This window comes from Aricia agestis, chromosome Z (assembly GCF_905147365.1).
Source record: "Aricia agestis chromosome Z, ilAriAges1.1, whole genome shotgun sequence".
In the NCBI taxonomy this organism is placed as follows: Eukaryota; Metazoa; Arthropoda; class Insecta; order Lepidoptera; family Lycaenidae; genus Aricia; species Aricia agestis.
In genome coordinates, this window is record NC_056428.1 from 36,516,418 (window position 1) to 36,531,739 (window position 15,322).

At 38.3% G+C, this 15,322-nt stretch overlaps 1 protein-coding gene across 3 annotated transcripts in view; it reads right to left on the reverse strand.

Annotated features, from left to right (window-relative positions):
- Positions 1 to 294: 294 nt before the first annotated feature.
- Positions 295 to 15,322, reverse strand: part of LOC121738937 (cGMP-specific 3',5'-cyclic phosphodiesterase-like) — a 222,251-nt gene continuing 207,223 nt past the window's right edge. For 2 of the 3 annotated variants that reach the window (XM_042131222.1, XM_042131220.1), the window contains exons 8-11: positions 8,127 to 8,367; positions 5,201 to 6,202; positions 4,213 to 4,496; positions 295 to 726 (exon numbers count right to left, since the gene is read on the reverse strand). In XM_042131222.1, coding sequence (XP_041987156.1) covers positions 682 to 726; positions 4,213 to 4,496; positions 5,201 to 6,202; positions 8,127 to 8,367 — 1,572 coding nt within the window. In that variant the 3' untranslated portion in view covers positions 295 to 681. Of the gene's footprint in view, positions 727 to 4,202; positions 4,497 to 5,200; positions 6,203 to 8,126; positions 8,368 to 15,322 lie in introns of all 3 variants that reach the window. The other variant, XM_042131221.1, reaches the window with a different exon arrangement.

Sequence of the window (15,322 nt, forward strand, 5' to 3'; positions counted from 1 at the left end):
AATTCAACGTGGCTCGTATAGAAATAATTTGTACTAAAACTTTCGAAGAACTTTGCGAGTTGTCATTTCGTAAGTCCACTGTCCAGATGAAACGCGCGACGTTCGAACCGCGCGGTTTGGACGCAATGTCAAGTTAAATCGCGTCATCTGGGCAGCCCCTGGGTACTTAGACAACTTAATTCGATAATTTTAACAGCGAAATTAAACATCAAAAAGGTCTAGGATGTGATGTGACATAATGTGTGGCCAATGTGATGTTATGCGACATACAATGTTTTTAAATGGCAGATCCTACATTTTTGTTTTCTAATTTCGCAGTCCAAATTTTCAAATGCAAGCATGCACCCTCACAATTTAATTCGACTCGGATTCGACGAAACAGCCAATAAATTCCGAAATAAGTTTCCGAATCCGAGTCGAAAGGGAATAACCCAAGAATGTCTTATATTACAACACCTAGCTAAAGAGCGGCGCCTTAGTGGCCGCATCGAAAACTCGCGATAGATCGTAGAGACGAAAACTCACGATAGATCGCCGAGTCGAAAACTCGCGATACATCGAGTTTGTACTCGATGTATCTATGCTATATCCAAACTCCAAGCGATCAAGTTTGAACGTACAAGCTTCATATGGAAGCGGTAAAATATATCATTAAGCGTATTTATTCTTCTCATAACTCCCTCAATTGGTCTCTGAATTCTTCAACTTTTCAGCGTGATGAGATGCCTGCGGACAAAAAGGGTGTAAGTGAGAAATGCCAAGTGAATTTTTGTGACACTAAAAGCTGCACTCGACAATCTTGACAGAGGTTACATGAATTAGGATTGATCAGTCCGTCAATCAACCGGTTAGAGTTTAGACGATCATTCGACATTCTCCCGTCATTCTGACCAAACCGATGGACTGAACTGATGCCAGACTGACCGTGTAACCGTTGTCTTAAAATAAAAGAAATATTGACAAAAGCCATTGACATCGTGGTCCATAGATGTACTGTAAGTTGTCTCAGTCTATTTGACATTTTACTATTTTTTTGCTTTGTAAGCCGGCCCCTATCGATCAATTATATTGTGCAATATCACGCTTGAATTTTATTGAACAGTTTATATTACAAATAGATTGAAGGCGCGATGTTCAATGTCAACCATAGACGGTCAATAATATTACGCAATACGTGTTATTGCGAAATAAAATTGCTCGTCTAGGGGCCCGCTTAGTCAAAATTTTATATAGCCGTGCCCTAACTTCAGCGTGCAATATCATTAATAATAATACTTAAAGGAAACTAATGATAGGTTAAACTTAAAATAATATTATGTTCACCGCTTTAGCTAATTAGGTACTTAAAACTTCAAGTATGAGGTGTCTTTTCAAGCTTTACAACAGCTACAATAGAGAAGCGTCGCGAATTTGTTTTTACCACTATATTTAGACTTTTGTTTCTAAATGGTAATGTCATGTGTGACGGTGAGGTTATATCATAGGCATTGCATGTACGTTAGCGATAGGTAAAAATGTTATCGCAAATATCTAAGCGCACCCCTAGAGGATCAATTTTATTGAGTAATAGCACGTATTGTGCAATATTATTGATCGTCTAGGGTTAATATTGAACGCGCCCGCCTTTCAATATAATTGTCAAATAAATTGTTCAATGATAATCTATATATATAAAAATGGATTTTCAAATGTGTTAGTCGCGCTAAAACTCGAAAACGATTGGACGGATTGGGCTGATTTTGGTCTTAAAATATTCGTAGAAATCCAGGGAAGGTTTTAAAGTGACACGAAGTTCACCGGGACAGCTAGTGCACAATAAAATTGATCGTCTAGGGGCCCGCTAACAAAAATTTCAACTTTATGTCACTCTTTATAGATATTATTTTCAGAATAATAGATAGTAATATTATTTTTCATTAAGTAAGTAAATTTGATGTTCCATGCATATTCTTATTAATTCATTGGAGTATTATAGATATTGGACGTAAAAATGTGCAGTATTTGTGACAAACATGCATAGCATAAGTCGAAGTTTTATGGGAGCATTTTACTACTTTCGGTTTATGTTAGAAGCTGCGTTGGAGGTATACAGGGTGTAACAAAACACAATGATACTTTAGTTAGGGTATGTTTGAGTCTCCTGTATGGAGTTCACTGTGATAGTAGCAGCGCTTAAAGAGTAACTTCTGTAAGGGCAAATTATTCATGACGCCTGCCCATACAAATCACAAAAAATGCTTTTTCAGCGCTGCTTCTTTCACAGTAAACTCTATTAGTTATAACATGGGACACATGCACATTGCACACCCTAAAGTACTTATTATCACTTTGTTACACTCTGTATATAGCATTGAATTCCACAGTTGTACATGTTTCTAGCAGACTTATCAGATATTCCCTCAGTCTATCTCACGCTTTGACAAACAGCGTTTTACATTCGATAGTGCATAAGGATTCTAACGGTCAATTTATACTAGCGCAGAGTCGAAGCGCATCGAAGCGAATTATTAAAAATAAACATAATAAATTCAACCTTAACTCCAAAGCATTAACGCACTTTATTACTTGAGAATTTAAACAGGCGCGCGCATTAGCGTGGATGCCCCCGAAACGCCGATTGGCCTCGCAGAAGTAATGTACGCGTTGCGCTCTGGAGTTAGGGTTGAATTTTCTGTGTCCAGCTTTTGGGAATTCGCTTCGCTTCGCTTCGACTCTGCGCTAACTTGTTTGTTAGTTTGTTTGCGTTAGCTCATTGACCCTAAGGCTTATTGCCTTTATAATTTATTATATGTATTGTAGATACGATCCAGCCCTTAAATCCGTAGACGTGATTATAAGAAGACGATTCTACAGAAATTTTAACTTTTACACTTTCAGTAATGATCGTATTATTTGCTTGTTATATTTAATGAAATCTCTTTTATGTTACATAAATCAGGAATTTCCGTGCCAAAATTAAATTAGACCTTAATTGAGATTTGAGCCATAGAAAAGCGGGATCATTCATGTCATAAAAAATGTACAAGTTGTTCCTTGTAGCCTTTTAGGCTATTAACGTTTAAATGAAATTGTTTCGTGTTGCAGTTTTCCTTTGTCTCGCAATACCTAGGTCCTAGCGTTTACTAAATCTAGATGTAATAAATTATTCCAGATGCCTCGACATTTCCCTGTAAATTGTACAACGGTTAGACATTACGAAGTGGATGAAATAAAAATCTAGCTTCACCTGATTGAAATAAGTTTTTCATTTTACATTTACATTTCTAGGTTGGCTTGCACCAACTAACTTTAACTATAACTACAATGCAAAATGTCAAATCGTTGGTTAAAGTTAAAAATGGACGCTATCAAGACGCCATATTTGACCATAACCATAGAGCTCGACAAGGTTGTAATGCACGTGGCGAAAAAAGGAAATAACGCTGTCATCATACAAAAACGCCATTTTTGACAGTTCTCCTTTACCAGCAGCGCCCCCGCCCACGTTCATTTATAACCTTGTCGGACCAGCTGTCATCTGTCAATATCTCCGGTCAAAGTTAAGGTTAAAGTTAAAGTTAAATTTAGCCTTAACTATAACTTTAACTTTAACCACGCCTCTGGTGCAACCCAACCTAAATGTTTAGACTAAGTTAAGTTAAGTGTTATTTAATATTTAAGTACTTCATAACTTTTAAGCAGTTAACATTGGCCAGACTTAATAGCACCGAAATACGTTAAACGCGTGGACAACATACATTTTTACGGAACAAAAAGTATTTTATGTACACGAGATTTAAAGTGTCTAGTTTCAAATTTAAAGACAGACATGACACACTTCTGCAAATTTTACAATATTAGTATGGACATAATATGAATGACGAATTTTCACAATAAATCGCGTCATTAGTATGTCTAACTAAACAAAAAAAAAACGTCTACAGTATACTTAAAGCGAACATCAAACTAAATAGCGCACAGCATAAGCAATATTATCATTTAACAATACAACTAAAGCCAAAACCATAACTATGAACGAGGCCGCGAATTTGCACAAGGATCCTTCCACATATTACGTCACAGCTTATGATCATACCAAATAATATGTGACATGTAAAAGATATTTAAAAAAATCTCGAACTAGGACGGGTTTGAAAAATCTGAATTTTGTGTGACGCAACTTAAACTTTAAGGTCGCAAAATAAACACATCAATGTAAGCACCTGTCATCACCTCAACGGGCAAGGAGCTGCGACGAGGCAAGTTGGCCTTGTCTGGGCCCCCGTAAGTGGACTTCAGCCACTGCTGGCAGGTGACTATGGCGCTGGGCTTCCGTCGGCCCCCGTTCACGCTGTGGCGCAGGGCCCCAAGCGCGGCGAGGCCCCGGAGCTCGGACGGGGCCTCGTTCACGGGGGCCGAGCCCCGGCGTCGCGACCAAGACTCCTTGCTGGATAATGTCCGTTTCAGCAGCTGCGGAATCGCTGACGTCACTTCGCGCATCTTCTTCTCCTTTGGCGCTAAAAATCAATCCAGATTATAATATCCTACTAATATTATAAAGGCGAAAATATGGTTCTAAATTCTTCTGGGTTTTTCATAAGTTTTTGGTGCATTTTGTAGAACTTTCGTAATTTGAGTTGGTTGCCAAACTCGGGTCGGTTACACAATTTTCGTTTACTTCGTTGCTACGAATTTATGCCAGTACTTGCAGTCTTGCACCTACTTGGAGCCATATTTGAGCTCAAATGTCTCATATATTTGTTACAGTTACAGTGTTATGGAATAAATTCCAATGAAATTAATTTTACTAAAAATAATAATAATGATAATGATAATGATAATGATAGATCTACATTATCCGACATGCTATAACGGACGCCTAGCTACTTAATTGCTACGTTTTTTCGCGTCGCTGAAAGTCGCTCGTGTAAACGTTATCTAATAGTTGGCGTCTATTAATAGATTCATGATAAATTGAACGTGAGCTAGCCCCAGTCATCATCCTTTAGGCGCTTCAATATTAAACTCAGCGGCGCACAATGTCAAATTGTTGATGCCTAATTGGAACATGGAAATAGCTTCTTGAGAGAACTTGATTCTGCGAAGCGGTGCTTTAGTAAAAATATGTAACATTGAGTATTGTACAGCATAATGCGCTCTAGTGCTGCAATTGGAAAATATATAATTTATATAATAAATAGACACAAATTGTGATACTCACTAAATGCGACCACATCAGTTGGCATGGACTTTCGGCGGCGAAGCAGCGAGCTGTCGGACACGAACGGGCCAAGCTGCACGGAGGTCAAGTTCTCCCTCAGCTGACTCCCAGCAGTGGCCGACTCCCTGCGCCCCGACCTGAACAGCGGGTCCAAATTCTCCTTCTCCAGATTCCGGGAACAGTCAGTTACATCTACATTATTTTCAGAAGCGTCATCGTTTTCAGTCTTATCGGTATCATTTTTCTTGAACATACTACTGAGCTTCCCCTCCAGGATGCCCGGGTCGAATTTCAGTGCGAAATCAGTCTTGCAGCGGGGCGGGTAGATAGCGTCCTCGTTGCTGGTGTGGAGCGGGCGACAGGCCAGCGCGTGGCTGCGGGCGGTGGTCTCGAGGGGCGGGAAGGTCTGCTGGCGGATGAGCTTCCACGACCCACCGTCTTTCAGAACCGTGTTGAGTCTGGTCGCCTGCACGGGCGTGGTGATGGACGCGATGGAGGAGTCGGGCAGTAGTTTTTCAGTGCTGAGCACCTTCTCGGCGGCATCCGTCTCGCAGTGGCCGCGGACGCTGAGCTGCGAGTGGATGGACCGCTCGCTGCCCATCGGACTCATCTGCCTGAGCCTGTTGTCGACGGCTAGCGAGTCACGACTCTTCTCCCTGCTCCTGAACCGCGAGTCCTGGAACACGTTGAGCGGCACCGAGAATCTCCGGAGCTGCTCCTTGAGCCCGTTGGGCTTGGTGGGATTGAGCGAACTGCGCCGCAGCGGCAGCAGCAGCTCGGAGCTGTCAGACACGTACGTGCCGGAGCACGTCTCGAGATCGTCATCTACCATATCGGCGTCCGATATCTCAGTCTTCGTCTCTTCGGCCATCTCCTCGGCGACCAGGGTCTCCCATTTGCGTTGATTGTACAACAGATTCTCGAGCATCTGAGATGAGAGGTCGTTCTGAAGGAATCTGTGCCATTCCTTTATGAGCGGTGTTACTACGAACTTGGAGAAACCTGAAATTAAATCTGTAATAAGCATCGTTTTACGAAATACTGAGTGACGACAAATTGTTTTTGTCACGAAATGATAAATGGCTCGGTTACGTAGACTAGACTACAGGTGTAAACAGTATAGTCTATTACTTTAACAGTTGCGAAGTAACACACCTTCCTAATTTATTAAGTAGCTTATTCGGCTAATGTAACTATATCCACAACTAGCCCTTTTCGTCGCAACATTATTAAGGTTACCTAAGCTTGTTACTGGTGTAAAATAAAAGAATCATATTAATAATCATTCGACTTTACTCGAGCTAGATTCAGAAATACAATGCTGCAAATATTTATTGAATTCAAAAATATCAAATAAAACTTAAAATTCAAAACTGGTCACGGGTAAAGTGCAAATGGAAATAAGTACTCAGCTCGAACGTTCATATAAAATCGAAATTCTTGTCACTCCGCTCGCGTATATTGCATTTTAAAAGCTTCTTTTATCGACAAACAGCTTAAAATAAGTTACGGGCAATATTCAATATTTATAAATTGAGTTTCATTCCATTTTGTAAGCAAACCGGCAAGTTACTCAATCGTCGATCCTTTTGCTGAAATTCCGTTTTTGCTTCAAGTTTAAAATGTTTTTAATTAATCCAAACTTATTGGAAGTTTTTAAGGTTTACTACTGAATTTTTTCAGGGAAGGTCATAAGAACAATCCAGTGAGCAGTTTGTTAGAACTTTATTAATTAAGAGATGCGATGAAAAACACTTAAGTAAGACGCTGTATTTTAAAATGAAATTCTCAAGTTACAATAGAAGAAATATAGAATTGAAGGTTCCCGTAAAATCAGCAAACATTTATAAAATACTAGCGGCCCGCCCCGGCTTCGCACGGGTGGACATTGATTTTTAAATAATTTATTTTGATAATAATTAATGCCATGAGTAAAATAAAGGCATTTAAATGTAGTCCAAAAACATTTCAAGATTTTTTAATAAAAAAATGGTTATTGTGCCTCACTCAACATAGATAGGTATAGTGTGTCGCGGACTTTTTTGTAGATATTTAAAAGATCTACAATTACTTAGAACATTTTATGGTTCTATCTTTTATAGTTTAGGCAGCGTACGCGAAAAAAGTAACATTTCTGGTAGATTTTTTACACCTTGCGTCCGAAAATCCCAAATATCTTACGGAACCCTATTTTTTTTCCAAAATAAAATTTAGCCTATGTTCAGCAGAATTAATGTAGGATTCCAATGGTAAAAGAATCTTTCAAATCGGTCCAGTAGTTTCGGAGCCTATTCAAGACAAACAAACAATCAAATCTTTCCTCTTTATAATAGTAGTGTAGACGTAAAAAATTCGCTGATAACACTGAATTTCAAGACCTCTCATGAATTGGGAAGTACTAATATAGCTTAGCTAGCTATATTAATATTTATTATAATTAATAATAAGTATTATTTCAATTATCCTTGGTGCGAAAAACAATACAAAAATAGCAAAAAAAAGAATATGGCCGCATAGACGGCCCTAAATTAAATAAATTAAAAAAAATTGCTATAGTTCTTCAATAGCGTATCAATCAATTTCTTCGATGGTACTGCTACTATGGATGGATATAAAAGTTGATTCCTAGGTAGACGGCGCGCGGCGGTCCTAAGTAATTTGGTCGCGTTGTCTCCATCCGACCGATCACAGCTAACATTGAATTGACACAATCCGATCAAATGACGTAGGTCCGTCGACCGCCTATGAATCAATTTCATCCATGGTACTATCAGAGAAGTTGATTCCTATGCAAATCGGGGACCTAAGTAGTTTGGTTGCGTTACGTCAAACCCAGCTGACAGATCACAATTAACATTGAATTGACATATTCGACCAAAAACCGTCTGTCAATTGCATAGGAATCAACTTCCTCGATGGTACATACCCGTCTGTATCTTCGGTATGGACGTGGTGTGCCGGTCGCACAGCGCCGTGACGGGCAGGTTCAGCTTCCTCTCGTAGTCGCCTTGGCGGAAGAACTCCTCGCAGACCTTCAGGCTCCATTTGCGGCTGATCTCCCAGGGGCGGCAGGGGTTGGATATGTCGGCGCATTTCAGAGCGATCTGCAGCACCAGATGCCGGTGGTCCTTGTTCCGCATATCTAGGGTGTTATTGTCGAGGTACGTCTGGAACAATGAAAGAAAATGTTTTTTTATTGTTTAAAAGAGCGAGCCCCTTGGGCCTAGACTCTAGAGTCTAGAGTCTATGGGTATGGTTTTGTAACATAAATTGGCTATACAATAAACAATATGTAGTCAGTACAAACACCAATATAAAAATATAAGTATAATATGAATCCCATCCCATGTATCCAATGCTAACATAAATTTTGTGTAAAAAGGACTTTGTAAACATATTCTTCTTAAAGAGTTTTCCCGTTCTTGCAAGACCAATATCAAATAAATAACACCTTCATAGTTTAGTGGTTTAGAGTCAGTTCTGGGGGTCGTGAGTTCGATTAGTGAAGCAAAAAAAATATGCTAGGCATCTGATTGTCTGACAAAAAAAAAGATGCATGAAAAGGGCGTTCTCGAATCTCGCACATATTATCTAACCGGTTTTATCATATTTTTATCTATCTCACTTCATTATTAAATTTACGAACTTTTCCTAACTTTATAGGTGAGAGACTATTCCTGTGTACTGCGCACACACTCGGAAACTACAAAACAACTCCTGACAACACTTTACTTATGACAATATAGATGCTTAGTAAAAAATCTAAGCTTCATCTACCCTACCGACCTATTCAGCACAAATTCAACGATATGTTCTTAACAAGTCTAGTATGCTGATAAAGCGGATATAGAGTGGAAGCAATACGACGCTTCCTCCGGAAGTGGCTTTGTGCGAGCTTTATGACCTTATGGCCATAAACTAACTTCTGGATATCGTTTTAAAATGGCCGTCTTTGTGGGTTTAAGAGTTGTATTGGATAGTATTTTCTCTCTTTGAGGAGTCTTTTGAATTACCTTAACAAAGATTGGTTCTAGTAATAATATTCTTGGTTTACATAGAATTTCCTGGCTTGGAAAACAGAAGTGCATTTCTGGTTAACCATTTCCATTTATGCTTTTAGAATTTACCAATGATATTTTGGGTATTAGATATCAAGGCTATTGCTCGTAATCCTAGCCCGCACATTATTTTTATTATTTGTGTGAGTTTTTTTATCAAGGACATGGCTGAGATACACTACTGCAGCGGTTCTTAAACTTTTTGGTGGCGGAACACTTTTGAAAAGCAACATTTTTACGGAACCCCAAAATAAAGGAAAAAGTTTGAGCCACTGCGGCAAGAAGTGAAATATACATTTAAACAGATTTTGCACCGAAAAACATTGAGTAGTAAAGTGACTCCATGCTGGCGGCTGATGACATTCCTAAAAAAAATCATGAATCGGTCGCGGAGCCCCTGTAAGTGTCTAAACACATTATCCCAAATTTCCGCGGCGGAAATTCCGCATGATTACGTCAGCAATGTCAAACGTGCATACAATAAAACGCGACGGAATTTCGGGATGGCGTGTCATCGGTAATTTAAAATACATTGCAGGCGGAATCATGCCGAACTTCCGCCGCGGAAATTCGGCATAGTGTGTGAGTCCCAACTCCCGAGGCTACGCGGCACACTTTGACTATTGCATAGTATGATGGGGTCAGGGGTAAGCTTTGGTTTTTCTGTTATGATATTCTAATCTACTCTCTTTCTGAATACCATACCTACTAATGGTTAACGTTCTATAGGATTTGGCCCAGTCAATATTTAAACCAGGTCAGCATTTTTGTGGAAACGTATAATCCATAGCCAGGTTTACGAGATTACGTGGGTATTGGTTAAAAAATAGATTAAACCTGGCCGCTTCTGTGTGCTCAACCTAGTTTCACGGCTTCCGAATGTATGATTGAGTACAGATCCGATGCTGATATCATAGTAGAAATATCATACAGTAGAGTAACTCAGCTGTGATCTTGAAATCATACTCGATCATCATAAACCTTTGCGAGCTTGCGACGTTGAATATGAAAAATTATTTAAAATTACTTTAAGTTTTATTGTTTTCCTACTTCAAGATATCTTAAATCTAATAATATTAACCTTAGTTTATATAAAACTAGCTGTCCCGGCAAACGTTTCTTTGCCATATAAAGTACTAGCTGTTGCCCGCGACTTCGTCCGCGTGGACTTCAGTTTATAGCGCGCGATGTCAACAAAATTGGTGTGAAAAGCTTTTATAAAAAAACCCTGGTACCCCTTAAATTAAAACACCCAAAAACAGCAGCTGCTGTGAAGTGTGCACTGTGTGTGTGTCATAAAGTACTGAGTTATTTAATAACGTAACAAAGAAATAACAATCGAAAACATCGAAAATCTAATGTAAGATGATACCACCTCTTATAGAAAGACCTTTAAGTAAGCGTCAGCGCGATGTAGGAGACGGCACGGCGCCATCTATTATGATTTTTTGGAACTAACTTAATTTGAACAAATTTACGCATTTTCACCCCCTTACAACCCTTTTTTCCAGTTAAAAAGTAGCCTATGTAAAGGACATCAGGCTTCAGACTATCTGTGTACAAAATTTCATTACAATCGGTTCGGTAGTTTTGGCGTGAAAGCGAGACAGACAGACAGACAGAGATACTTTCGTATTTATAATATTAAATATAATATTAGTATGGATAGTACAGATAGTAAAGAAATAGATTTCACCCGTATTATTTTATTGAAGTTTAATAAATAAGTATGTCACCATGGCAACGTCCATCGCTATCTCGTCGCACAAACAATGGTCGCCGTCAGTCTCGAGTTGTAATAATTTACTATTATTTATTGGGAAATAAAACGAGCGAATAAAAAATTACTTTGCGACTGATGATGAACATACTGTTTTAATAACATGAGCGGTATTAATTTGACTAAGCGAAAAATAAACTAAACTAACGACTAATATTGATTTATAATAAAAATGGGGGCAGGGCGATGAACCGTTGCAGTCAGGTGAGTTGGGCGGCGGACCAATACGACTTTTTTGGGTTAGGTTAGATGCCTTACCCATCGTGGTTATTTTTTTGTAAACTACCCAGAAGTATGAGCCCCGCGTAGCGGGGCCCCGTCGAATCATAATTGAAGCCAGTTGTTTTTTTTTTTGGTACAGATCGCCATTAAAATTTTACCCATTTCTTTGACGTTCCGTTAAGGATTATAATTTGTGTAATTTATTGATGATTTTTATATATAAGCGGGGTTTACCCCTCTCCCCCCTCCTCCCCTGCCCCCCTAAATCGTTGCGTACGATTCTAAACTTTTACCGTTATATAATTTAAGTATCTACAAATAGAATAATACATATTTTGGGATCATCAAATCAAAGTATGAAATCCCTTCTATCTCTGTTAGCTACCTCTTTTTTTCACATATAAAATTGTTGTTCCTCTTATCCAAATGAAGCTACTCACAAAAAATTTGCTTGATAGTAATAAAAAAAAATTGTTCTATCCCTGTCCGTAATAGTTCCTAAATAAAAGTGTTTCATCAAATAGTTATTTCATATTCAATTTTTTTGTTTTAATGTATCCTCGTTATACTCTGCTCATTAGTGTATTTTTCAAAGTGGTTTTTGGTATTCGAAACACTTCATTTAAGATAAAATGCCGCTCAGTATAAAAATTACATTTGCCAAATATTGAAAAAAAAAGCAGGACGTAACGTTGACACTCAAACAGATATTAGGTCGCTCAAAAATTATAAAGCTGCTCATTTTGTATTTTAAGTAACTCAAATAAAAAATTTCTAAGTTGCTGTTCAGTTAATTTCTCGTCACTCACTCTCAGTCGCTCAAATAGTAATTCTATAACCCAAATTTAGTAATTTTGAGACCTAAAACTGTAATTTTCAGTCACTCCATTAAATACTACCCTAATTTATTCAACAAATGCACTTATCAATATAAAAAGTATAAAATCGTAGCCGATTCTCAGACCCACTGAATATGCATATAAAATTTGGTTAAAATCAGTAAAGCCATTTCGGAGGAATACGCGGCCTAACATTGTGACACGAGAATTTTATATATAAAAAGATATCACGCTAATATGCGCGCCTGATTCGAGCGTCTACTGAGATGGAATACTGTTTATTTATATTCTGTGCTGATATTGTATTTTTAGGTTATGTTATCAGATAATTAACACCTCCTCGCCCTCAATACACTATTATGCTTAAAATTTTCGACGAAAGATTTGTTAGACAGATACACGAAATATTTTATGCAAAACTTAAAGAGGTATAGAATCGTTTTTTCGGGTTTCGTACCCAAAGGAAAAAACGGGACCCTATTACTAAAACTTCGTTGTCTGTCCGTCTGTCTGTCTGTCTGTCTGTCAAGCTGTAAGTATCTCAAGATTGTTTATATAAAAAACATTAAAAACAAAATAATATTAACATTTAAGGTGGGGCTCCCAATTCCCATACAACAAACGTGATTTTTTTTGGCCTTTGTTGCTCAATATCAGTAATGGCAACAGGTAGGCACTTGAAATTTTTACAAAGGCCTTAGATATAGTGTACTTAATTGAGTTACATATTTATAATAATAATATTTAAATAAAATTCAAATTTAAGGGGGGTTCCCATACAAAAAAAACACAATTTTTGGCCTATTTTTGCTCTATAACGCTACGGAACCATTCGTGCGCAAGTCCGACTCGCACTTGGCCGATTATTATTTGTTAATTTCTGTAAGTACTATTAGGGTCCCCGCAGACTTACAATTTCAAGTTGACCGACTAAATCGTATAGTATGACTGTTAGCTATGGCGGCTTATGAGAGCTCGCACATTGCATCCAACTAAATTGTACAACTTTTAGTTGGATGCAGTGTGCGAGCTCTCATAAGCCGCCATAGCTAACGGTATACTATACGATTTAGTTTGTCAACTTGAAATTGTAAGTCTGCGGTGACACTTAGAAAAGTCGATTCATAGGAAGACGCCTGACCATAATGTCAAACCTAGTCGACAGATCTCAACCTTAGAGTATACATTAGCAAGCTATAGAGCGCGCGCATCGCTTGTTCCCCGTTGTGCCGATCGTAAGCAGAAGTTCTATAGATACTTGTCAAACGTATAACGCAAGTCTAGTGATGTTCCAAGCGCCATCGTTTGACGCTTATAGGAAAATATGTTCACACTCGTGCTTACAGTTCATACCTTGTTAGAAGCACTCTATAGCTTGCTATAATGTATACTCTATGATCTCAACATTGAATTGACATACCGAATACCCAGAGTCCCAGAACAAAAGGGGTCCGCCATCTGCCTATGAATCAATTTCTTCGATGTACATTATTCACGAAAGCTTTTAATGTAGTTTTATCACAGACGGAAATACGCGTGAAAAAGAACCACATCCGTACCGACTATTCATACTTTACTACTACTAAAATCATAAATTCGAAAGTGTGTCTGTCTGTCACCTCTTCACACCCAAACCGTTGAACCGAATTTGCTGAAAGGCATGGAGATACTTTGAGTTCAGGGAACGGATACAGGATACTTTTTATCCCGGAAAAATGTACGGTTCCCGCGCGAAAAACGAATTTTCGCGCAACGGAGTTGTGGGCGTCATCTAACATATTATCTTCTAATTTAATAAGTAATTAGCATGCCTATTCCCTGTATATTTGTCATAAGACTCTTCTAACGCAATGGGAGTGTCGAAATGTTTTGAAGAGACCTGAATTAGAATGCGTCGATACCGTTTTTCATCGTATTGATTGTTGTTACAAAAAATTCAGTCGCACACGACGGCCGATGTCGCAAGCGCTAAAAATATTAATGTTAAGGAGTGTTTGCTTGTCCCACTTTTGTGTCAGTTCTTCAAGCAAACTGTTCAATTTATCATCATCGTTTTCACGTTCCTCAGAAAGGTTAAATTAAACAGAGTTTATGAACCAAATTTTTTGGAAACTGCTTTTAAGCTTTTTAATACAATATAGTGGGAGCAGTTATGAAGTTGACCTTTAAAAATTGTATTAAGCTTTGAGCTTCATCACATATGTTCCTTAAGTGATTCTAAGCATTTTCAGTCCGGGGAGCAAAACGAAACATGCGGCTAGCGGGGGAGAGGGGGGGTTCAAATATGGCCGCCACCCGGTCTCTTTAAAAAAAATCTATCCTCGTCCTGGTGACTACTAGGATAAGATTGGTATCATTTTCGTATAAACCAAAGACGTAGAATCTGTTTCTGATATTAATTATACTAAGTTTCATAGTAATTTTACCAGAAAAACGTAAAAATGTGAAAATCTCACTTGGAGATTTTTGCTTTAAGAGCTCATTACTTTTATATAGTGCTTAAAAATATCATACAAAAAATACTATAATATACCAAATTTTATGCAGATTCTAAATATATACACTTTTAAATATCACCTTCTACAAAAAGATGCTAAAAAAATTAATAACCGCAGCGCGGGAAGCTACACTCGCGCTAGGCGGGTGTGGCTGCCCTCGCTACGGTTGTTTTTTTTTTTTTTGCAAAACATGCTTACTTTGTGAATAAGTTACACGAATCAATGTTTTTTTTATATAAAATAATTTAATTATCGGGCACAGTTGCCGGCACACAGACATAACTCTGTGCATTTTAATTTTCTTTTAATACAGTTGCAACGGTTTTTGCAACCTGTTTTGCACCTGCATCGAGTGAGCTCTAGGCACACATTTGCCACATCTGGTAAATAAGACCAACCAGGAGTCCAAATATTTTCTTCCATCCTCCAGCCCCAGGAAGGATTCGGAAGGTCTTGCTTAGGCACTAAGGCTTGTCCCCAGACATGAACTCTGAACCCAGGCATATGATATATTGCCCGATGTGTGTGTTGGTGTAGAGCGGCTTCCGTTGGAGGAATATTCTCCAACTGTCTGTCCTTCTTTGTGAACAGATACTTTCTGCATTCGTTTACTGTAGTGCAGGGGCTTGAGCTGAAAAATAAAATATTACAGTAATTCTTATATTGAAATAGGTAAGCTGAATCTGTATCAAACTACTTTATACTTACCGGTCGTACATTGTGAA